We start from the raw sequence: 24,723 nt of genomic DNA, 5'->3' as shown, positions 1-24,723 counted from the left end.
ATATGATTTTTGTCAGGTTTTGTACGATAAAAGATGTGCAAAGACAACAAGAGATCCCAATGTCGATGATATTTCAATAAGAGTTGATTCCGCCCAAACATTAAAAAAACATATGAAATGTTATTCTCAATCATTATATCGCGAAATAACTCGAAACAGGCAGTTCTATTTTTTATCGTACGCAACTGTGAAAATCCTAGCAAAATTCCATCAATTGTCTCCATATAAAATGGTTGGCTCGACTATTTACAGGTAAAGAGAGGTAAAAAACAAAAAATAGAACATTAAAAAATGCGTATATTCATTAAAAGAAAAATTAAAAAAATTTCAAAAATGCAAAAAAAAAACTTAGCTTGTACTAACATTAAAAATTATTTATCTTATTATTAGCTGCATACACGTAACATTATTTTAATACATTTTAGGGAGTATGTACACGAATTAGTCAAATTAAATCCGCCGTCCCCTTTACCTCCTCTTATCGGTCTTTTAGACATAAGGCATCTATCCACCTTTTCAAAGCCGATGTACGTTCGAAGTTTCCAATCATCGTTTATCCTTTACAACAATGAATTAGAAGCTGCCGGTGACAATAGTTCCCACCAAGTGCGAAGTGCCTTCAAAGGTAGAGTAACACAGAACTTACTGAAGAACTTTAAGTATAGTCCGACCACATCATTATTTAACATTTATCTTGGTGATTCGCTACGTTACTATTAATATATACTTATACTTTGAAGTAATTGCCATTTTGACAGATGTATTTGGGTGGTGGGTGTGTATGCACTGTGTTGACTTTAAAGATATCGCCCTTAGCTGACTTCTTGACGCGTGCAGGGCAGCCCAGTGCTTTAGAGGAGCATAGCCAATGGGCGCTGTAGTTGATCTGAGAATACGTGTAGCCATTGATCATTAGAAGAAACTTCTTTCCACTTCGTGTCGGTATCATGATTGCTTCGTCTCCTGAAATCAAAGGTATGAGCATCAATATAAAGGATACCAAACTAAACATATAACATAGTAGTGTCTATAAATTGAAATACTACAAGTAAAACTATGTTTTTACTTTTAACAAACATCAGTATACTGCGGCACTATGAATGTTAATATTTGTAATCTTAAAAATCTAGAAATTAAAGAATATATAAGTGTTGAAAAAGAGTGAGGATAATGAGTCAAGTATGTTGAATCACTAATATATATTTACAATAGTGTTGGAGCAATCTTGGGCTGTGTGCTCTCTATAATGTCATCACAAATATTTTGAAAGAATTTTAAATAAAACTTAATTAAAAAAATAAACATTTATATATTTTCACTTATAAAGCACAAACGACGACAAACAACGTATTTTATTATTCTCATATCAATACTAAGAACGGCGGGGCGGTGCCGGATAGACGAGGAGTTGACGAATGCGCGTTAACGTTTAAACTTTGAAATAAATTCCGTCCTTAACATAGTACTCAGGCGCGGGATGATTGTGTTCAATGTTAACTTCATATACAGTTCCATCTGGCAATTTGCGCACTTTACTGCGACAACCTTTATATGCTGATGAACACTTCCATGTACAAGTATTATGATCTTGTGAATAAGTGAAGCCGTTTATCATCAGAAGATTTGTCTTTCTGTTACCGCGTTTCGTCGTCATCATGATCACTTCTGCTTCTGTAAACAATAATAAATCACAATCAACAATGGTAGAGTCCGCAGCGGCATATGCTACTGCAGTAATGTCCCACGCGGCCAGTGAATACCACGACCACCCAGAAGACAGGCGTGAAGTAGATGTTATTCTGCGTATCATGGGATGAGTGTGTGCCGGGAATCAAATTCTAGTCCACTTGCCCTTTCCAACTTGTTCTTATAAGGAAAGTATGGGAAGTTGAAGTGGATTTGGGGAAGAGGACGTCCAGGAAGGTTAAATGTAGGCAACTCACTTTCGGTTCTTTTCTTTTCTTTTTATTTTGCCTTACGGTTAAATAAATCTCAATGTTTGTCATTTCAACCAACTTTATTTAATTTATCATGTACATTTGTGATAAACATTTTGTGTATTAAATAACTACCAAGTACCAACCCATAAACATTTAGATTACACTATGTTTATTAATAATAATTCTCCTATATACTATAAAAGCCCAGAGGTAGTAAACCAATGGCAAGCGAAACATTGGGCACGATGATGATCACAAAATTCATATGCATTACGAAAAAATTGCGAAGTAGGTATTTAAGAGAAGCGAACGCGAGTGATCTTTATGCTAGTAAAGTAAAAATTATTAGATGGCACATCTACGATCTTATTAAACATTTCTTTAGAAAAATGGCACGTTGAAAGAAAAAGGTTTACTATCCGTGCTGTAGCCTAATAATTACTTTTTAAGCACCTATATTTATTGTCTTATGTTCTTATATAAATATTATAATAACATATTGACTTAGATGAACAGGAACTTATTCTGATGGCAAAAATTCATAGGAAAACAATATGGTTCATAGCAATGATTACTAAATATAGACGATGTATCTGGCATTATACATATATAATAGTTATTATATTAGATTTATCACTAGAAAAAGTTTTATTTTTATAATTCTGCACGGACAAGTTGCGTGCAAAATCTATATGTATAAATGCAGTTTTTTCAACTTTGGTCATACTGAATCTACGCTAAATTACTCCCTTAGCATATGGTTATGTGATCTAAGTACAGTTAAATTTCCGCATTCGCGGGACTTAAATTCCGTAAATGTGTCGCAGTTAATACCGAAACTTCAACTAAATATTCGCGCGTGAATACGAAATTTGACATGAATTTTTTTGTTTGAAAATTTTAAAACCTCGATTAACGAAATCATGAAAAAGTAGATTTAACATTAAGACTTCCAACACTGGAATGTTAACTTACTCCTCTAATTTTTATTAACACTTAAATTAAGAAATAAAAAACATATATCAACAGAAACACAATTAAATTGTGCAAGTAATAATAAAATTAAAAAGTAATAATAAAAAAAAGATAAATTTGTAAAAAAATAAAACCAAAGAAAAACCCATTTTATACGATAGAGGTAGTGAATTTACGATACTTCAATACTCAAATTATATTTAATAAACTTGATTCTTTAAAACTGAAAGGAGGCATTAGTTAAAAAAAAACTCTGATTACAGACAAGCATAGCGGCAGTATAGTAAAAATCTTAGGGCCCACATAAACGGACAGCTTCAAAAAGTCGGTATTTACAGCATCAAACACTTTATGTTCGGCATACACGAACCACAATTTGCATCAGTACCTAATTTAGCAGGTACGCACGTTGCCCCTAATAGTATTGCAAACATAAAATGATATTTCACCTAAGTGTAGAAAATAAGCGACCTCGATTGTTCATTGCTTGATGCAGTACATGCATATGGCCCATATACATCGATGTATACAACAAAGAGTCTCATATGAGATACAAATGTAATTCTATGAATTATTTAAAGTATCGTAAGACTTTATAATAAACTAGCTTTTACCCGCGACTCTGTCCGCGCGGAATAAAAAATAGAAAACGGGGTAAAAATTATCCTATGTCCGTTTCCTGGTTCTAAGCTACCTGCCCACCAATTTTCAGTCAAATCAATTCAGCCGTTCTTGAGTTATAAATAGTGTAACTACCACGACTTTCTTTTATATATATAGATAAATTACGAACGGCTTAACTCATGTATAATCGTCCGGTAACCCGTCCCAATTGGATTCTATGTGTTCTTTTGATCGGTGCTTATTTGAATAATTTATATCCAAAGTTTAATGTCAGTCGTTAGAACAATGATGCAAAGCCAAATCCAAATCGTAAAAAGAATACAAGCGCGATCGTGTTCCCCGCATCTCATCCATGTGATCTGAAATAAAAATATCTGTTAATTCCTATACAGATATAGATAATATACAATTAAAATCTAGACAATATTTTTGTTAGATAGATTTTGGACTTAACCTAGCTGTACTACCAAGCTAAGTCTTTATTTGACATTAAAACATTTAACTTGGGCCTTTTGTCGTTTAGAACCTCAAGCTACTAATATATTGTCGAGGAATATTTATCGTCTCAATTCCGTCCTATTTTAAATAGAAATTGTGTATACTTTGCTTACCCATACAAAAATAGCATCTACATGTCTTATGAAAACAGTGGTAGACGCCAGCAAAAAACTAAAGTTCGGAAGTTTTATCCGTCTTGTTATTCTTAAACCAGCCACCCTAAGCAAAGCATTCGCTCCGAAGTAATTCCATAGCTGTGATTTATCGAAAGTTATTGTAAGTTCCATACATTTTTGAAGTTTAGGCTGAACGTCATTTGTGCCTACCCACCTCAATCCCGGTGAAATTGTAAATGCCTCTTCAAGGCAAACAATTACTACTCAGTCACATAACAAAAATGGAATCCCTTTAGAGCGAATGCTCTTTGTCTAGGGGGCCTAAAACAGACTGACTTAATAAAAAATGCTGCATTCTTTCGCACCTCAACATACTATATATTAAAGCGTCTACCTTATTATATTGTAGTGATTGTAAAAAAACAAATAAGAAGTCTATAATTTTATTAACATTATTTACAAATTTGTTCTTATTTTTGTTCATGGCGTACATTATTAAATTAAATTGAAACAATTGAGCCAACAATAAGTACTTATGTAGCGTAACACTAACATAACATTAATAATAAAATATATTCATCTATTTAACATTTTAATTTTACATAGTTTCACTTTTTAATTATTTTTTAATTAAAATTGCATAACCACGTTGAGAAATCGTTTTGAAAAAAAAAAGAACAATAATTTAAACAACAAACAATTATTTGAGACTGTACAAAAAACGTTGCATTTTTAAGTATATATTTATTAGTAAGATCTTTATTTTTTAATGTCAACATGAAATGGTGGAATGGTCCCTAAAAAGTGTACCTAATAATAAAACTATTATTTTCAATTAAAAACTTTGATGCCAAGAAAGTAAAATTTGAAGCAAAAAACTTTTATGTTCATGGTATACGTACAAAATAAGTTCTTAATATCTACATTCTTATATAATAACGAGTATTACCCATATCATCTTCTAATAAGTACGTAATCAAACAACACTATAAAAGAACAGACCGTACCTGTAACCTTTACATACGTTGTAACAACCAATATATATATATATATCGTGATTACCAGTAAACGGTTTAAATTTCATTGCCATTTTATGGCGACATACTCTCCCAACAGAGCTCATCACCATCCTAACTGATTAACAGCCGAAATCAATATTCAATCCTTGAGATCGATCCGTAAAATTACATATATAAACAACAGGTGTATTTCGATTATTTTTGCGATCAGTAAAATTTAAACAAAATCAATTATAGGTAATATGGATTAGCAAAATTTATTTTAGATCGATTATTGATTGCGGCTGTGAGTAATAGAAATAAGCACTATTGAGAAAGTTCTTCCGTGTTAGCTGTGGTTATGATGGCCGTATGTTTTAATCACGACTCCATCGACGGTCGTCAGTGAAGCTACACATTGCCAACGTCGTTTCCTTCCGCACACCCATCTTGTAATCAATCCTCTACTCCTCTCCCTTATAAAGTTCACACCTTCGAATACAATCATCGGATTACCGCGTCGTGAGGTCACGTAATGTAGATCTGAAAATTTTATCACATAGTATTTTGGATCCGAACTAAATTAAAAAACATATGTTGTACTTCTGATCTAATCATTTTATAACCAAAACAGAAACCTACAGCTATTCATAGAAAACTTGTTTAAAATACTCTCTACTACAAATCATTTTAGGCGCCAAAAATAAACGCAAACAAGACAGGCAACGCCATCTATCCAATGAATGTAAGAAGCATCTCACCACACAAGGTTCGCTGCCTTGTTTTCAAAATGGCGTCGTGTTCACACAACGATGGCGCTGCTAACATATTATTATTAACTCCCGTGAGATTGCTAATCATCATTCAAAATACTATAAACACATAATATACTAAAGGAATATCCGACTAATAATTTGTTAAGTTTATAATTAAATTTTCATAATATTATTTATTAATTTAGATTATAATTAAGTAATCTGTATTTAAGCTGTATGGACATTTTGCGTGCAGATTCTCCTTTTCTATGCTTTAAAATTTCCGCCTTTACATACACTCAAAATAATTATTATTAATTTAACAAAATAATTCCTAAACTAAAAAAGGAACTGTAGATTTAGAACTGACTAAATTAAGTTTCGAAAATCGACACTCCATCTACAGGTTATATATTTCTATGTCTGCCGTACATTGAGGTAATAAGACAACCCCTAATGTTGATTAAAAAAAATTAAGTTACCATGAAACTGCAGCATTTAGTGATTATAAATCCAAAAATATGTACAAATACTCACTAACGATTAATCAATTTTGGTTATTCGATGTTAGACTGTGGGTACAAAAATTCAAATTAATTAGACGGGTATGCATGTAAGTGGCACGGTGTAACGGATTTCTTGATGTGAATGCGTACGAGCAACAGGTGATAGCCCGCGCTTCGCCGCCACTCTCACGGAACGATAAACACGTCTCTGCAATTTCTATACACATTTTTTATCACATACCCACGAGATATCTTCTTGTTATTTAAGATTGATAGATATACCTACTGCTGAAAAAATCAAACTTTGAAAAAACTCAGACAACAATGTTTTCTTAGGTGTTTTGGCAATAGAAATTTTAATTTTAAGCGAGTCATTGTCCAAACCTGACGGACATCCGTAAACAAGAAACACGGTTAAGATATAAATTAGTAAATCTTGCAATATATTTTACACACTACAAATACTCGTTTTAAACATATACAAAGCTATTATTATCAAGTATTGTTTTTAATTTTTTTCCTCGTACTTTAACAGCGCAGTTAAATGAATACAAAACAATATTGTAGAAGGGTAATTTTACACTAGTATTATGTACGAACTGATTTGAATTCAATCGTAATACGACAAAATTCTTTCTCATCTTTTAAAAATGTAGATAACTATAAGATAAGTAACTTATGAGAAAGTCGCATCATTAAGTACAAAAACAACTTCATAACTTTATCTTTGTTCTGATAAAAATTATAATTTTTAAATACGTTAATTAAAAGGTCTTTATTATTCACAAAAATTACGTTGGTTCTGTTAACATTCTAATTGTGAACTCATAACTTACTTCTTTGTTATCTCTGATTACCTTATACAGTTAATAAATCAATATATATAAAAAAAATTATTTGTACGTTTGTCTAAACAACCAATATTAATTTAAGAATTTTTATTTTCGTTTTTTAATACGCTCATTTATAGTTCTTTATTATACTTTTAAATGCCAAAATTCACTTTCTCAAATTAGATTTTCAAAATAATTTCTTCTTATTAAAAATTTAGACCTAAATCACGCAACTTTCTTAGAACGCATAAGAAAGAATTTTAAAAGAATTTCTCGTTTGTAAAACTTTTTAAATTACTTATGAAATGAAAGTATGTCGTAAATCATATATTTCCGAATTTATTAACAGCAAATTAACGAAGCAATATATTAACTATCATTGAAAATAGTTTTGTCCAAAAGAACAAAATGTATACACAAATTATAAGTTAAAAAATAATCTCCTAAACAAACCAATAAGACTTTTTCCTTATTACTTCAAAAAATACAGTTAGACATTATTTAGTCAAACACGTGTTTGAACCCTTTGACTACCTTTGATTAATATTATAGACGTCACCGTGGTTATAAAAGAGTTTATATGTAACACCATCACTGATTCCGGTTTAAATACTTTGCTATTTTTTAATGTCTAATATTAGCGTGCGATAAAATTGTTGCCATATATTTCAGATAAAAGAGATAAAATGTTATTGAATGGTCTTGTTATGGGACAAATTAAAATAAGTATAAAATGTGAGAGCAAGTATAACACAGTTTTTCGATTATAAGCACGCAATAAGTAATTCGATATGTTTAAGCCCTTGTCGACCAACAAGTTTAACCAACAAGCTGATAATCGTGGGTAGGAATTATAACGGTTCCAAATATTTGTGAAAGTGTTTCCAATTACTTGTAATACCGCAGTTAATTCACTTAGATTTAAATTCCAGAGTGTATTTTCATTGGTTTTAAAACATGTTTCGAAACAAAAAATGCTAATTATCAATATAATATTGGTTCACAATAGTCGTATTAGGCGTTGAAAACTTGAGATCTTTAAAATGTTCAACAAAAAAACTAAACAGAAAAGGTACCATTCCCTGTAACCTATTCAATCCATACTTAACATCTAAAATGACAAATAGAATCTTAGTATTTATAAAATAAAGTTAGTATTTGTTTGTCGTGTACAGGCTCGCCTACCTGCACCCGGCCCTAGAACTTTGTAAGCGATTAAAATATTCCATAAAACCTTTTTTTCGAATAGAAATGCATCAAAAGGCAGGACGTCTAGACATATGTTTTTTTTAGTTCCCAGAACGAGCAGGTAAAATTTGGTATAATAGCTTAACTTTCTAAAGGTAGCTGGTAACTAAAAACCCACGGAATTATACGTATATATTATATTCAATAGAATGAAAAATTTGGCACATCGTTACTTCAGCAAGTTGACAATAAATTAAATAATTTAACATCTTAGGAATAGGTTCCTATTTTACAAGAACCATGTCTTTTGTACTATAACAACATTGACAATTCACATTACTTAATAAATCTTATATCAAATGCCTACGTATTTCGTATTTAAAATTTGGCAACAAAACTTAACTACAGATTTTGTATAAAAAAATGAAAATATTTTTATTGCTATAACTCACTTTGAAATATCACTGTGAATTTAAAATATAATAAAAAAATCACACATAAATGACTAGTCTTTACAGTAAATTAGAAACGGTACTGAACGTTACCACAGACTAGATATTATGACATTGTGAACATAATCGATTTAAAATTAATTAAAATCGATTAAATTTAATAATCGACATCTATTAAATTGGCATAAGAGCTAGATACTTTCGGTGGGTGCGTGTGTACCGGTGCTTGTCCTAGCACCCTGTCATGAAGGGTCAGAATTGACGCGGGACAATTCCGCGACTTCCTTGAAGAACAGTACCATAGGAGTCGTGCCTTGTCCTGACGCTTCCTAGAGTTGATGAAAAATGTATTCCCGTCGTATAACAACAGTCTGCCACCCCTGGCCGTCATCACGTACCGTGCTGAACAAACAAAACCATTAATAATGGGGTATTTCCTTTCATTTTTACAATAATCAATTCACGAAAAAACTTACCCATAGCAAAAAAAAACAAAATTAATAAGGAAGATATACGATTTATACTTTGTTTATTATTTAATTAACGCTTTTTATTTATTACATTTTTATAATATTATTTAACTACACTAGTTTAGAAATAGATAGTGTTCATATTTTTTTCCGAACAAGAAGCCGTGTTTGTAAAATGTGAACAAGCCCTTACTCACTTTATTTTTATAGTTATAAATCAATAAATACTTACTATAAAAAAATAATAATACTGGCAATAAATATCACATGGCTCTACGTCTGTAGCAGCTTAAAATAATTAAATATAAAATATTCACTTCAAAATATTTTACTACAACAACTTTAGTGGTGTTAACATCTAATAAAATTCAATAAACTTTAACTAAATTTAATAGTTAACTGTTTGTGGACCATTGGACCTATATCCTTAACGATATTAACAAATTTTATGTAATATATAATTTAGCTATTAATAAACATTATGGAATGTTTAGTATCAGAAAGGCACGTATTCATATGATTAATATGGAAATTCTTATGCTTTGGAAAAGATATATACACATATACATTGATATGAACTCTCAATATGTGAAATACTAAATTTAGGTGTTTCGCGTATACATATTTTATTGGATTTAAATACATATTATATATCACTCATGTAAATAAAACTTAAGTCTTGAAATATGGCATAATTGGTAAAAGTTTTTTATTTTCTATTAATACTGTCAGAAATTGTCTATTGACAAAAATTACTAATCAACATTTGCCACTGACAATGCGTTAAAACTGTCATACTATATGTGCTCGCTGATTGGATTTTTCGACTCAACTTTTCCCTACGCCAATCTTTCTGAACTCGCAGCAGTCCGCATTAAACGTGTTAAATTAATTCCGTATAGGGAATTTCCGTAAGAAACAATTGCATCCCAGCTTAGATAACACGGCGATACCGCATGACGGCGCGTGTACCGCTAAAGTTTTCCGCCATCGCCAGACCAGCCAATGCGTGCGCTTCATCCACGACTCCGCCAACGTCTCTCCAACAGCGGCCGCTACAATCACCAACAGCTGTTAATCTCGTGCCCATATATATCAGTGCTTTTTTTAAAAAAAAAAAAACAACACTTCTTGTCTGTTATGCTAAAAAAATTGCTTAAAATAAACTGCCGCATTTGGAATCAATAAGAAAATTCCTTAGCATGGAAATACTATGAGAATGCTACAATAAGCGAGTGTTTGGGTAGCCATTAAATTGCCATCCCTATTACTTAATTTGAAAAAACAGAGATATACTTAAAATATAGATATACTTGAAATATAGAACAATATATTTTAACATAGTGTATTGACAATGGAAACCCTTATGACGTACGGTCTACAAATTTAATTCGAATACGTCATTAACACGTTGGATGCGGCACGATTTTTTTAAACTGTCTATTTGTACGGCGTGAATCGTTTTAAACCCCTCGTAAGCGAGTCGTTTTAATAATATTATTAATAAGAATATGAGTAACCTACAGCTAACTTCGTCCACAACCAACTCTTGTTAGAAATTATACTAATAAAATGCGGGATCCCATGAATTCTGCGCCGTATAAGAGTAGTTTTTCAGAAGATTTAGTGATGTGAAATAAAAATATCAACAAGTATAATCAAATTTCCGTATTACTTTTTACATGTTAGTCATGATTTTCATAAAAACAGCTGCGGCAATAAAACTTTTGACAGGACATACATATTGTCATAATTTTTTTTGTTTTGTTTCCTGCTTCGCGGCGGCTCATAGTGTTGCGATGTTTCTGGTAACAACCTGAACATTTTCCTTTCTTCGTGTTTTTTGTTAGACGATGCTTCCACGTCTTTTCATGTACTAAAAATATAAAATTAAACATAAAAAAATATTAAACATGTTCTTTGGTTTTATGTACTTGATGCACGGGGTGCAGACGTATTCATGTTTCAAAGAATATCCTGAGCACGTTATTAATAATTAAATATGTTTTTGTGGCAACGGTTCTCTAATAATTGCAATGTTGCGACTGGAGCGAAACACAGGTTTCTTTTATTGCCACGCACCACAAGAAATTTATTTTTCTCCTATGCAACGAGGTGCTTAAAGCCGCACCGCAAATTTTAAAATCCACGCGGCATTCAACGTGTTAACAAAAACCTATTTATGTTTGTTTCGAAATTGACGCGGAAGCTGAATGTTATATTGAGCGTCGCTAGGGTGTGGGGTATGGGGTATAGGGGGTCCGTGGGAGTGGGATGCTGGGCTATCGATTGCCCCATCACCAGGCGGGCGTCGTGCGGGCGCATGTCGCGCGGCGCACCGGCTGCCGCGATCACGTGGTGCCGCGTGCTCCCGCCATATTGCTTTCAATAACTTCATATGCTTCAAGCCTTATGAGCAAATGAATGCCTTAAAAGCTTTGACGAGAAACCTTGAATTGTAAAAAGCTCATTGCTATTTAAAACTTTGAATTTACAAGATTCATTCATTTATAACTAAAATAAACTCCAAATTATTATTATTATATTCCTCATTTTTAGTTCTGTTCATTTAAACCTCTGACTATAAACTACTGCATATTCATTATTCAATAGTTTCAAAACTTTTTATTTAAAATTTTAATTTTAATAGCTACATATGTATATGAAAGTAAATACATAGATACTTTAGCCGCTTTTACTACTTTTAGGGTACTTTTAGTTACAGTTAAAATCCTTTAAACACTATGTACAATCATATTTTCGTGCATTTTCAAAACTGTAACCGCAACTAGGAATTGATGAGACACAATAACGTTGAAAAATGGCGTAACGTCTCCCCTAAAACGTGAATTATGGAGATGGCGCACACATAAACAGCTCGGGGCCCGCGCACGCACACACGGAAGCGATAAGAAAAGGAGCTACGTCAAAATTAGGGCATACGAGGCGTAACTAGGCTGTAGCTCGGGATACAGGCACGCCCACATTCCCAGCCCCAAGTTACTTCTTTCATAACTTCGTAGGCTGTATTGATCCATTAAACTGAGCGATTCATTCCTTCACGACTACATGTTATATTGCAACGCAATACGTTAGCGTAAGCGAGCTCTTTATAATGTATCATGCGACATTTTCTATGAATAGCTTCCTTGATTATTCCGATTTCAAATGAGGGAAGCATTTTGACGGAAGTATATTTGGTTTATGAAATTGCTTTAATGTTATATTAGTATTATTATTTTACGCTAAAACTAATAACTTACTGGTTATTTTAATGTTTTGTATCAAAAAAAATCATATCATTAGCAGGACAATCTTGTGGGTTTCCATTGTCGTAAATTATTTTTGAAAAATGATTTTAATCCTACATATTTATAAAAAAAAAAAACCATCAACTTCCACCAGTGGACATAAAATTCTACGCAATAACATTTCCATTAAAATAATTGCGTTATAATCGAAAATAGTAAAAAAAATCTTAAATACTTTACAAAAACCGTCACATAAATATTTAATTCAAGCGTACAATAAAACAGCGTTATTGAATGACAAGTAATTTCCTTCTCGTTTATAAATAGGTCACGACCTAAAAGCGAGTCTAATAAGGAAGTATGAGAGAAAACATACTGTCTTATTTAATATAAAACAAATACAAAGAAACAAAAGTAGCGTAATATCTTTAATAGTAGTAATAACTAATTAATACAGAACCAACATTCATGTATAAAACAAAATATAACGCCATAAACGGACCGCAACAAATTTTGGGCAGACCGCACGCCGCGCCGGCTGTTCAAATCAGTCCGTGTATATCGGCTGTTATTGCTTTCTAAATGAATTTGAACGTGTATGTCAGAAGACGTATGCTTACACCTTTATCAATTTAATATTTTAATGCAACCAAATAACATTCTTTAGGTTGTAACCGATGAGTTATACAGTTACAAAAAAAAAGCTAAACATTTGCGTATGTACCAAATATTTTTTTATAATTATATACTATTATTATTAACCACGAAAAGAACTACGTCATTGAAAATATTAATTATGGTCTTTGAAATACTTAACTGAAAGTTGCTGAACAAAAAACAAGCTAGCAATAATAATGTCTAACATACACGCTTTGTTACCGTACGTCGCCATTGCCGAAACATCTGTAAAAACTGTATCGTCAACGCAAAAAACAGACATGCCAATAATTTTGGTTCGAGAATTTTTCGGCAAAGGATACTTACGGTTTTCTTCACAAAAACAAAATTTTTCAACTCCTTTTGTAATAAGTTTTTTCTATCCTCAAAACAACGATTCACAAAATGTAAAGGATTTTTTTCAATGAAATTCATCCACGGTCAAATACTGATACACGTTTGTTACATCACAATATAATACTAATAATACTTAAACAACAATAAAATATATTTTTCTCGTTTTGAAAAACACATATATTTGAAAAAATCACATGAACGAAAACTTTTCATCGTTATTAGTAAACGATCAAAATATTATCCTCTTCAACATACTTTTTTCTCGAGTAATAACATTTACCTAAGTATTTTTAATAAGTACCAATCTTAAGTACCAGAACAATATTCGATCATTATTAAACAAAATATTAATTCTAATTAACAATACTTCAAAATAATATTCACAATTAGCTCTAATTTATAATATTGCATAAATCAAATAATGCCTTTATCTAGTAACTTTAACAATATAATAAAATCAATGTTTTTTTTCCTAAGTTATAAAAAATTTAATAAAAAATTAAATGTATACCGAACTTATTTGCCTTCCAGTGTAAATGCGAGGACGAATAGGAATCTGCGACATATTCAATTAATTTTGTACTTTATGAGTATATAATTGAAAAAAAAAACAATATTTAAAAATGGCATTCTAAAAAAAATACATAAAACTATAAAAAAAACAACCTGATTCAAAACTGCTTTCAACAGAAGGCGATATTAAAAAAAATACGAAAAAAAAATTGAAAAAATCTGATCTTTTGATTCTTGAAGAAAAATATTTAAATAAAAAAAATCTGTATATTAGAAGATTAATTGATTAAAAAAATTTATAGAATTTAAGTATTTAAAAAAAATAAAAGAATTAAAAAAAAAACAGTTATCTCGGGGAAGCTATTAAGAGATACACCGCTATCTATATCTATGATAGGCATCTTTCCTCCTAACATACTTGCCGTCAGGGGTAAAGTAATAACTAGGGGGTCCGTGGATATGACGACCTCGCACCAAGAAGAGGATATCCCCCACGCCGGTGATCGAAGGCGCCGTGATGACGTCAGCTCTGCAGCCCGCCATGTCTCTAGACGAGCAGTACCATTGCTTGCGGCCGTGTGCTTGTAGGTTCTTCAAGTAGAAAGTATACCCGTCGTGCAGCAGTAGCGACTTGCCAGTCCTCGAAGGCACGTATATCGCAGGCGCCGCGTCTAAACCGCATTTTATAATATCATTCAACCATCTTCATCAAAATTATTATTAATTTATAAATAATAATAACAACAATTTTCTTATATCAATTTATTATTATATATTAAAATGACTAATATCAATAATTTAATTTTAAAACTAATATTGCATTTTATGATTACATGGCTCTGAGTATATAATAAATTAATCTATAAATAATACATAGGTAGGAACTTTACATACGAGGGCAACGATTTAATTAGTAAAATTAAATCAAACATCAATAGTTTGATAAATAAATGAAGAGATATTTATAAAAGTAATAAATAATTTACTTGCTTTTTTCTTAAGAAATAGATAATAATATCTAAAAACCCGTGCCTGTGATACACAGACATAAGACGGATTATGTTCTGATGAATAACATTTCGACGTAACTAAGCACCGGATACTCATATATTATAATTAGTACTTAAATCGCGTTGCGCAAGTCTTTCGCCGTACAAACGAAATACCTCATGTAGATCGAGGGTGGAGAGGAAAGATGGTTCAGGGCGTGGTATGGTCTGGCACTCACGCCCTTGCAGAGGTCAGCGGACGTGATTATGCAACCCCATAACAGCCACGACTTCGCGGTTGATAGTACGCAGTCTCGCCGGACATTGGTACTTATTCCTTGCAGCGCAATACCATAATACCTTTGGTTGGTTCCTATACGCGTTGTGAGGTCTATAGTAATAACCATTGAGAGCCAACTTCGGATACCCCTTGTTGTTATATACCACTTGCACTGCAATATTACAATACAATTAGATTAGTTCGTACAAAAAAGTTATAAAATGTATCATTTAAATAAAACGAAATTATAAAAAATTACACTTTATTCTAATTATTACCAGTAAATAAGCGTTTGCTAAAACTTGGTTTAAAAGATCATTAACGAGTATTTTGTAGCAAATTATAAATCTATCACAGTTTGGTGGGATTGGAAATAATTGTACTTTAAAAACAGTCTTCAAAGTTCATCTAAGTTCGTGTGCAATTCTTGATTACATGTGTGCCGGCAAAATGTTTAAAATCAGACGCTATGATTGGTTAAATGCTTACAACGATGTCTTAAATCAGAGAAGACGAGCCGTTTTCCAACGGTGTGTATCCTTGCTGCACAACCTCGTGCGCATTTCCACCGTCTCTTGCCTCGATAGCAGCCGTCCAAGCGGTACCAGTGACCACCCATCTTTAACAGAGGTGCATTTTTCTCCTCCGCTAAGGGATACGATAACTCCCCCGAGAAAAAAGCTGTTTAAACGATAAAATAATATGAATACCAACTAACCTCCTTACACATTTCTCAAATCGAATAATGCGTAAGAATATAGTTAAATGGTTAATGTTAATGAAAAATACAAATGAGTTTATACAATGTTTTATGTTATATAAACATAAAAATATTTGGTACAGTCCCATAGCTTAAAGCGATGCCGTTGCCTCTATAAAATTATATTAAAAAAAAATAACAATACAAAACTTTGAGTAAATAACAATGAAAAACAATACTTACGACGTACAAAAAAAGACTTAAGTTGCATTGTAACAAAAAGTTGGTTATCATATCAATGCAAAAATATGAAGCTTGAATAAAAGTCCCATTATAGTTACTAATCTAAAAATCTACTGCTCGAAATATATACGTTTTCTTTATAGGTAATCACGTATCTAGACTATTTAGATATACAAGTGTAAGTCTAATACAAAACTATCGCTTTATTTACTTCATAAGCTTGTATACTTTAAAGCCCCATTCACAATAAAAGCGTAGGTAGTAACAATATAGGAGTAGCTGCAAAGGTTTCGCACGGGCGTTTTTTTAACGACGGCTCACGAGCGAGGAACGCTTTAAAATCACACTTATTCCGTTCACCCAGCATTCAAAATGCAACTCTACGTGATAAAAACCGTCGAGGTTGAAAAGCGATGCCGTATGAACAGTTACATGAAAATGCATTTGTTCTATTTGAACGCTTTTTTAGCGCACGTTAAAAAATCGCCCGTGCGAATTAGGGCTTATTGGTAAACGGGAAAAATCAACATTCAATCCTTAAGATTAAATTGTCAATTATTTTAATCACTTTTAATGAGACGTCGCACAATAATTATTCGATCGCCCTCCAAAGAATATATCATGTTGTAAAATTTATCTTAATGGATTCAAAATACCGATAAGATAAATCTGTTCGACATAGAATACCGACTTCGGCCGTAAGTCGTACCGGTTTTCAATGTAAATGGGGTTAAGATATGCTACACCTAACTCTAAATATGAGTTACAATACATCGTAGTTCATAACATCACCTATCAGTCGTGCCGCTAACTACTACGCGGTCAATAGAATTTTATATAAAGAAAAGCATCAACAAGACGGCTACACTATTATTAAAGCTAACATTTTGTATATCATCTAAACATTGTAAACAAATTTACGTAAGAGAATATTGCACGTCAGAATGATTGTTTCATTTTAGTCATAGCATTTTTTTTACTAATATTAATTCATATAAGGCGATTTTTTTTAAACACTCCAAAACTGTGTCACGCAATCCAGAGGTTACTAATCCTTTAAGCCTAAAGGTCCGTTCTATTTTTTTTAACATACGACCCACTATGTACTACAAAAATACCTTTAAAATAATAATCACTTTTAAAGTAATTAAAAAAACTTAACATAATAGTTAACTCGGTTAATTATAAGGTATATTTAATAAAACAACTATTATTACATTTTACATTCTTTGGCTACGAGTTATTTAGTATACAGGGAGGTGCGAGAAAAGCGTGTACAACGATGTACCATAAATCCCTTGGTCGAAAATATGACGATTTAACCCCACTTACTACCTACTATCCATAGTTACGTAGTTTAGGCGCTAGATGCCTCCAAAGTTTCAATATTTATGTTTATTCATATATCTTGAATAGTCTTTGATCGATTTTATTCATATTGAAACAATGTAGAAGAAATCTTTGTTTTAAGCTCAACAGGAAGCTCCAAAACGAGTATATAAAACACTTCAATCATATTTTTGCTACAATCGCTATCAATTTTTTTCGTCTCAGAGAGTTTAATTTACAAGATTTTTTGTACCCCTGTAAGTTGGAGAACGGTTTTGGCACAAAATAATATTATCTAAATTACACACCCTAACAAAGGTCTATTGTGCATTTCTAAATTTTGAAAACCCCTAGTGCCTAAACTACCCAAATATGGATAGAGGTATGTTGGGTTTATTTGTCATAATTTCGGCCTAGGAAATATAGTACTCCATTGCACACGTCTTTCCCGGTAACCAGTATATTAAATGCATAAATATACCCGACTTAATGAAATAAAAATAACTAATAAATTTAAACAAACTATACGTTTCTAATAGCAACATCAAAGCTAAATTCAAAGTCTTTCCACAAGTCACATGTTATTGTAACACGAGCTAAACGTGGTGTGTTCAGAGCGACACTCCATGTGGTCAGTGTGTTCCTTCTAGGAGTCCTTGCACAAGGAGGTCGCGCCAGGCCTACAGGAGAAGGGCGGCGTGCGGCCCGGGGGGCGGAGGGGGCGCCGCCATCGCGAACGTCCTTGGCGCTGTCACCATGATCTTATACTTGCCCCTGGGATCCACTTCGAATCGACGAGATTCATGCTTAGCAGGATTGTACGTCCTCGGATGATTGTGCGCCCCTCTGAAGTACACCAGACGACCGTCTCTAAGGCATAACGCTACTTGACACCGCTCGGCCTTCTGGTACGACCTGGCACAGCGCCATGTCACCCTGCGCGGATGGGAGCCGCCGTCCTCGTAGAAAATGTGACCGCCCGCTACCAAATGCAGCCCGCCTCTTGCGGAACGAATGTAAAACCAACCTGAAACGGACAAACAATTACAGCCCTGAAGAATAACACAACTATGTAATAAAGCTAATTGCTCCGTTTACAAATCATATTGATGTCATCGCACTAAAAACTAGACTCCAATAAAAAAATTAATACCTGATTTGTATATTTGTCTTCAGCGGTACAAAATAATATATTTCTAGCAAAATTGTGCAGCAGTTTATTATAAATCAAGTTGGCTGTGATCCTAGATTTCAAGAAGTTCTAGATGGTCGATATTACAGTGTTCTGGAGGATTTAAATTTTGAAAAATTCCAATATCATACAGTGTTTATGAATAATTTTGAAATAAAGTAAGTTTCAAATATATAAACCTCTTTAATGTCCTGAAAGGCTATCTTTAGTACATTCCGTTGTCAACGACGTTTATAACGTCGATGTTGATTTGCATAGAATATGATAACATCACCCAAAATAGTGCCAAAGTAAATTTTAAAGCAATAGCATTTTTCCCTTTTTATTTCGCCACTGCATTTTATCGTAGATACCATATGCGTTGATCTTGAAGCATTATTAAGAGACCAGTTTAAACAAAATCCTCGATTTCCATTGACTGACAAGATGGCACTTCGACCAATTATCTTGGCAGCAGCTTACAAAAGCTAGATGTTGAACTTTATTTAAAAGTCTGAAGTGATATTTACTCGTGCAGCAATGATTAGGGCTATTTCAAGTTCTGAGACAATTCTTGAAAGCAGAAAACGTCCTCAATATTAATTAATTTATAATTTTATAATTACAGTCAAAATCTGTTATAACGACATCGAAGGGACTACTCATATTGAGTCGTAAAAACCGATAGTTATAACAACCGGTGACAGGTATTAATAGGAAAGATATGTATATTCATTGTAGGAAATTAAACCGCATTTTGTTTACTTCAATACAAACGTATAATATAAAAGAACAATATCATTTTTCCATCATTTTTGTTTGAAACACTTCTGTCGTACATACACATTTTGTAATTCACGTTGAATTTTAATCAGCGTATCGTCACAATTTCCCTGCATGTGGAACTCTTCATTAAAAAGAACAATCTTTCGTAATACACTAACAGCATTAAGACCGTCAATCAAAGTTGGCACTGTAAATTGTTCTTCCGAGTCTTCCTGTTCATTTTCATTTTCCTCTTGAACTTCACGTACAATATCATCCTCCGTAGCTGGTGCACAAATTGCAATAGACTGATCTACATCAATGAACTCGTGTGTTTCAGTAGTAGATAAAGCAGGTCGTAAATTTTGGGCTAATTGAGCCAAAGAAATATTGTCCTCTTCATCATCGTCAATCACATCATCTGAGGTTCTTATTATAAGACTTGTAAGATCTTTAAAACCTGCATGCCCAAAGCAGTTAGCTATAGTTTTTTGTGAAACTTGACTATTATACTGTGCCAGATGTGGATACTGTTACCTATTCAAATTTTTTACAATACAGCTGAGCCGGTCGTTCTACAGATATAATTCTCCGAAAAAATTAACCAAATGTGGTCGCTTAATGCGGTATGTCGTAATAAACAATGTCGTAAAAACCAATGTTTTCGATAAAGCGGTTATATAACATTCAGCCAGGACCTTAGATTTTGGTCAATTTAACCGGTATGTTGTTCTAAACGATGTCGCCATAAACGGTTTTGACTGTACTTCGATTTTGGATTTAGAGTATGAGTTGACAAATAAAAAATCTTTTTAATCCAGATCAATATAATCGTTTCTTTGTACCTATACATGGGTCATTGCATCCCCAGCTACCGACACTACACAGCGTACATATTCCTTCTGGCAGTCGCTTAAAGCTACCTTTATTCATAATATACTTTCATGCTAAAATAATATCTTATCACATACACAAAAATAATACTTCAAGAATAATACTTGAGAGGTTAACTTAATATAAATCGTATACATTTTATATGGTAAATACTGGTACTAACATACCATGGTAATCCCATTTTACTGGGCAAACATAATCCTCATCAAATAGTAAAACATCTACATAAGTACAATCGAATAATACAATATCAGTACTTCAGTACTTACATAAGCAAAATAATGTATAAAAAAATAAACATCTCACTAAATAAAATATAAAAAAGTCTTACAATCTACAACGTATACATTGAGTATTATAATTAAGTCGATCATTCAATAAATGCATAAAGATACTTTAACAACGTCACATTAATCCACTAATATCGTATACATTTCATTACTAGAATGGAATCCAACGTTAACTTCACAACGAAATCCAACTTCATCAAATCCAACCGAAACGCAACCGAATCCAACCCGGTGAAGTCCTAGCTTCACTTCAACAACCGATTTTGTACAAATCACGAATAAAATCGTTAAAAAAATATGTAAAAGTAATATATAAAAATACTTAGGGTATCATAAGACAACTATCACTTTGTACAACAAACTACAACCGTCATCGCGAGAGGAAGATCAAATAGAATCCGAAATCTCACTGATTAAATAAAAACCCCGACATTACATCAAAACTTTCCAAAATTACATTCGGTAAAACTACTTAAGTAAATTGCCATAAAATGAGGCATTGAGTATATCACTTCAAAAATATTTAGCTGCACATTCAATAAATCTGATACCCAAAAATACAAGACTGAAAACGGTCAATCTAATAAATAAATAATTATTAAAAAAAATCGTATACCTTACATATTGCGAGTAACTATATGGTTCAGTAAATAGTAAATCACTAAATATTGTGTCTCTCTTTGGGCTATTGTTAGTGTAAAATTAAGCAAACAACGGTTCGCTAATCCTTTGACATACCTTAAAGATATCGAATGACAAAAAAGCGTTCATTGACCACCGGCAGAAAGGCACAAAAGCAAAATTTAGACATTCCTCAATCATTATCATTGATTCCATTATTTTCTGCCCACAATCCGACTCCCAACGTAACTTACCATATCCTAAAAGTAGCATACGCAATGAGATTACTTTCCGTGCCATTAACATCATGTACTTTGCCGGTGGTCATTACTTCGACATACGAAAATATGAAACATTTTATATATCTGTAAATAGATTTGTGATCTAGAACATTGGTCTGAGTGGGGTGGCGCGAACTCCGCATGTATGAGCGCTGTTCATCTGCACGACTCGTAGTCCGAAGGTGTGAACGGCGGCCCTGCACCGGGGATTCCTGGAGCAACGCCACCAAACTTTGCCACTCGCAGCACGACCGTTGAAGCAAAAGCGATGTGCGCCCACTTCAATGGCGGGTTTGCCCCGCTTACTCAGGCAATAACGAAATTGACCAGGAAAGCACGGGAATGGGAACGGCAGTCCCAGGGTCGGAGGTGTCTCCGGAGCCACCACTGTGCCTGCAACTAAAAACTCCTGTATTAGTATCACATTCCGTAAATTTTACCTAATTTAATTCTATCCTAAGTTCTTGTGCTCTGTACCCTGGGATAAATTTCAATGTAGCTTTTTGAATGAGCTACAAACAGATCTCATGCTCAAAATATCAATTCTTTAAAAATAACATTCACAATAAAAAAAATATATATTTTAATATATCAACATTAATAACATTTTTTTATACATTATTAATAAAACAAAATTTCGCTCTTGGACAAATCAACAATTGTAAACAATCAACCTACAGTGTAAACTCCATATAACGACAAATAACTTTTCTTCAATACTCAAAGATTTTCTTTTACTAGCCGTGTTCACAGTTAGTAAATCTGTAAACAACAGCGGTTATGATAATATATAACAACTTAACGAAAGTCTAGTGACCGAGGTAAGTGTTCAAGTTGATCATACAAAAAAAAAAGATAACCCAATTTTATAACACCGTATTGTTGTAACTATTTATGCGAGATGGTGATAAGTAAGATGCTACATAGAATGTGTTATTGTACAGAAAATAAAACAAGGTAAACCAACCAAAGTGAAGTAATTTGTACGACGCTATAAAGAGTTTACACTGGATAAACAATAAAAAAAAAAGATAAAATCACAAACCAAATAAACTATTCCTCGACATTTCTCTGTCGTGAATGTACTTTAGTTTTAGCGCTGCGTTTTTGGTTCCTCCGTTTGATGTAGTGGACGTGGTTGTGACCAATGGCGACAAGATTGCCGTGCACGGTGACCGCATAGCATTTGCAGCCAGTGTCAGATTTGATGCAAAGCCATGTAACGCGGTTGCCACGCCGCGGCCCCGAACGGCGAAACCTCTGGCCATTCATCACTAGTATAGGATTGCCAAACTTCGATACACCCCAGTATACTGGAATTGTTACTACCTTTCTTAATTTTTTACTCGATATATTTATTCTGTTTTCACTACAATTGTGTGTACTATGTTTGCGGTAGGAACATACTGTTACAAAAGCTTAAACTCTTACGTTTTGTTAGTACAAATTAATATCTACCTAAATACTTAATACTTTGGTCAGTAATTTTAATCCAATTGCTAAAACGTACAGTTAATTTAACAGGTTATAATTCATTGGTTCACAAATTCATTGAAAGTTAAAAATATAGTTCATTGAATTAGCTAACTAAATCTAACTAAAAAAAAACATGAATTTTAAGAAAAAAATATTTTATTTCAATCATAATTCTAATTTTTTGAACACATTCACAATATTAATATTTAAATAACCAATGTGTCTTTTAATTTATTTACAAAAATTAAAAACTATTTTTATCCTTATAGGTTAATTTTACAATATGGAATTTTTGGAATGTAGTTAAAAACTAGCAAAGAAAAATTAATAAGGAAACCCACACAATAAGTGGGCCTAGTACGAATATTTGTGATAAAAGCCATCGTACCGTCGTCGACAAAAGTTGTACAGTGCCCTGAGGGTAAAGTACACTAAAATCATACTAATTTTGATATAATTTGACAAATTCACGATGACGATATGAAGGCGCTTGTCGCAAATATTCCTGCTAGACCCCACAGTAATAAAATAATTGCCCATTCTGTTTGTTTGAGTATATAGTCAGTAACTAATTTTAACCAAATCAACATTAAGTCACGATTTAAAACAAAAAATATGACGGAATGTAACTAGGAATAAATCAAGTTAAATCAATTTTCCACTAAGCGAAGAGACTGCGACCGCTATTTGTAGGGAATTGCGGACAATTTCACTAGCATGGTCGAGACTTCCAAACATAACTTGTTACATAGCAGCCATATCAGAGTCGCGCGATTAATCGCTAAGTGGAAATAAGCAGTACAATCACAGCCCTAGCAAAGGACTGCGTCACAAACGTACAAACATAATTTATTTAGATATTAACACGCTTTAAATAGTTCCTAATTTGTTTGTGAAGAGATTGTTCTTCCATTCGTTTAATATTCTATCTGCAGATGAGTCGAAATTTTGAGGCGTAAAATTGGCATTATGATTGTGTTCACCCTTTACCCGTATAAAGTGACCGTCCATCGTAGTTTGAACCCTGCAGAGACATCCAGTCGTATCCTTGTCCCGACAAGCCCAGTTTAATTTGTCCCGATACTGGTTGTTCATCCAAAACTTATTGCTTCGGAATATCAGTATGGATTTACCCGCTCTGGACGGTAGGAAGAAGGCTTCTGGAAAATACGTGTACATTTTTATTAGAGTCACAACTACACAATTGTAGACACAACAAACACTTAGACTATTCAGACTCGTACAAACACGTAAATAATGTAAACTTATGAACCAACAGACACGACTAATATTAAAATTAGACAATTTAAACTTTATTACCGCACGTTTCAGTCTTGTTTTCACAGACAGAGTTTTGTTTTCTGTCCAAAACGTCTGTGCACAGATATTTCATCTTTATTCCTTCATACACAATGGAATGACAATATCTTTGTACATGTGTTTCAGCAGTGGAAATTCACCTTTAAACTACATGTAATAAAATACAAAACATAAATTCAAATACATAATATATTTCATATTAAAATTACAAAAAGAGGTTTCAATTTTAAA

At 32.8% G+C, this 24,723-nt stretch overlaps 1 protein-coding gene across 36 annotated transcripts in view; it reads right to left on the bottom strand.

Moving 5' to 3' along the window:
- LOC106712905 (protein tramtrack, beta isoform) overlaps window positions 1–24,723 on the bottom strand; it is a 247,179-nt gene that overhangs the window by 202,435 nt on the left and 20,021 nt on the right. The window contains exons 5-6 of one of the 36 annotated variants that reach the window (XM_045679296.1): window positions 15,892–16,083; window positions 15,360–15,574 (exon numbers count right to left, since the gene is read on the bottom strand). The exons of 28 other annotated variants lie outside the window; for them this stretch is intronic. In XM_045679296.1, the coding sequence (XP_045535252.1) occupies window positions 15,375–15,574; window positions 15,892–16,083 (392 nt within the window). In that variant the 3' untranslated portion in view covers window positions 15,360–15,374. Of the gene's footprint in view, window positions 1–712; window positions 964–1,414; window positions 1,672–9,027; window positions 9,288–14,489; window positions 14,805–15,359; window positions 15,575–15,891; window positions 16,084–18,339; window positions 18,702–21,784; window positions 22,096–24,027; window positions 24,333–24,723 lie in introns of those variants that run through there. 7 more of the 36 variants (XM_045679322.1, XM_045679321.1, XM_045679317.1 and 4 more) reach the window with 7 other exon arrangements.

This window comes from Papilio machaon, chromosome 9 (genome assembly GCF_912999745.1).
Source record: "Papilio machaon chromosome 9, ilPapMach1.1, whole genome shotgun sequence".
Taxonomy (NCBI): domain Eukaryota; kingdom Metazoa; phylum Arthropoda; class Insecta; order Lepidoptera; family Papilionidae; genus Papilio; species Papilio machaon.
The sequence above is the reverse complement of the archived record's forward strand: the minus strand, read 5'-3'. Positions and strand labels throughout refer to the sequence as shown.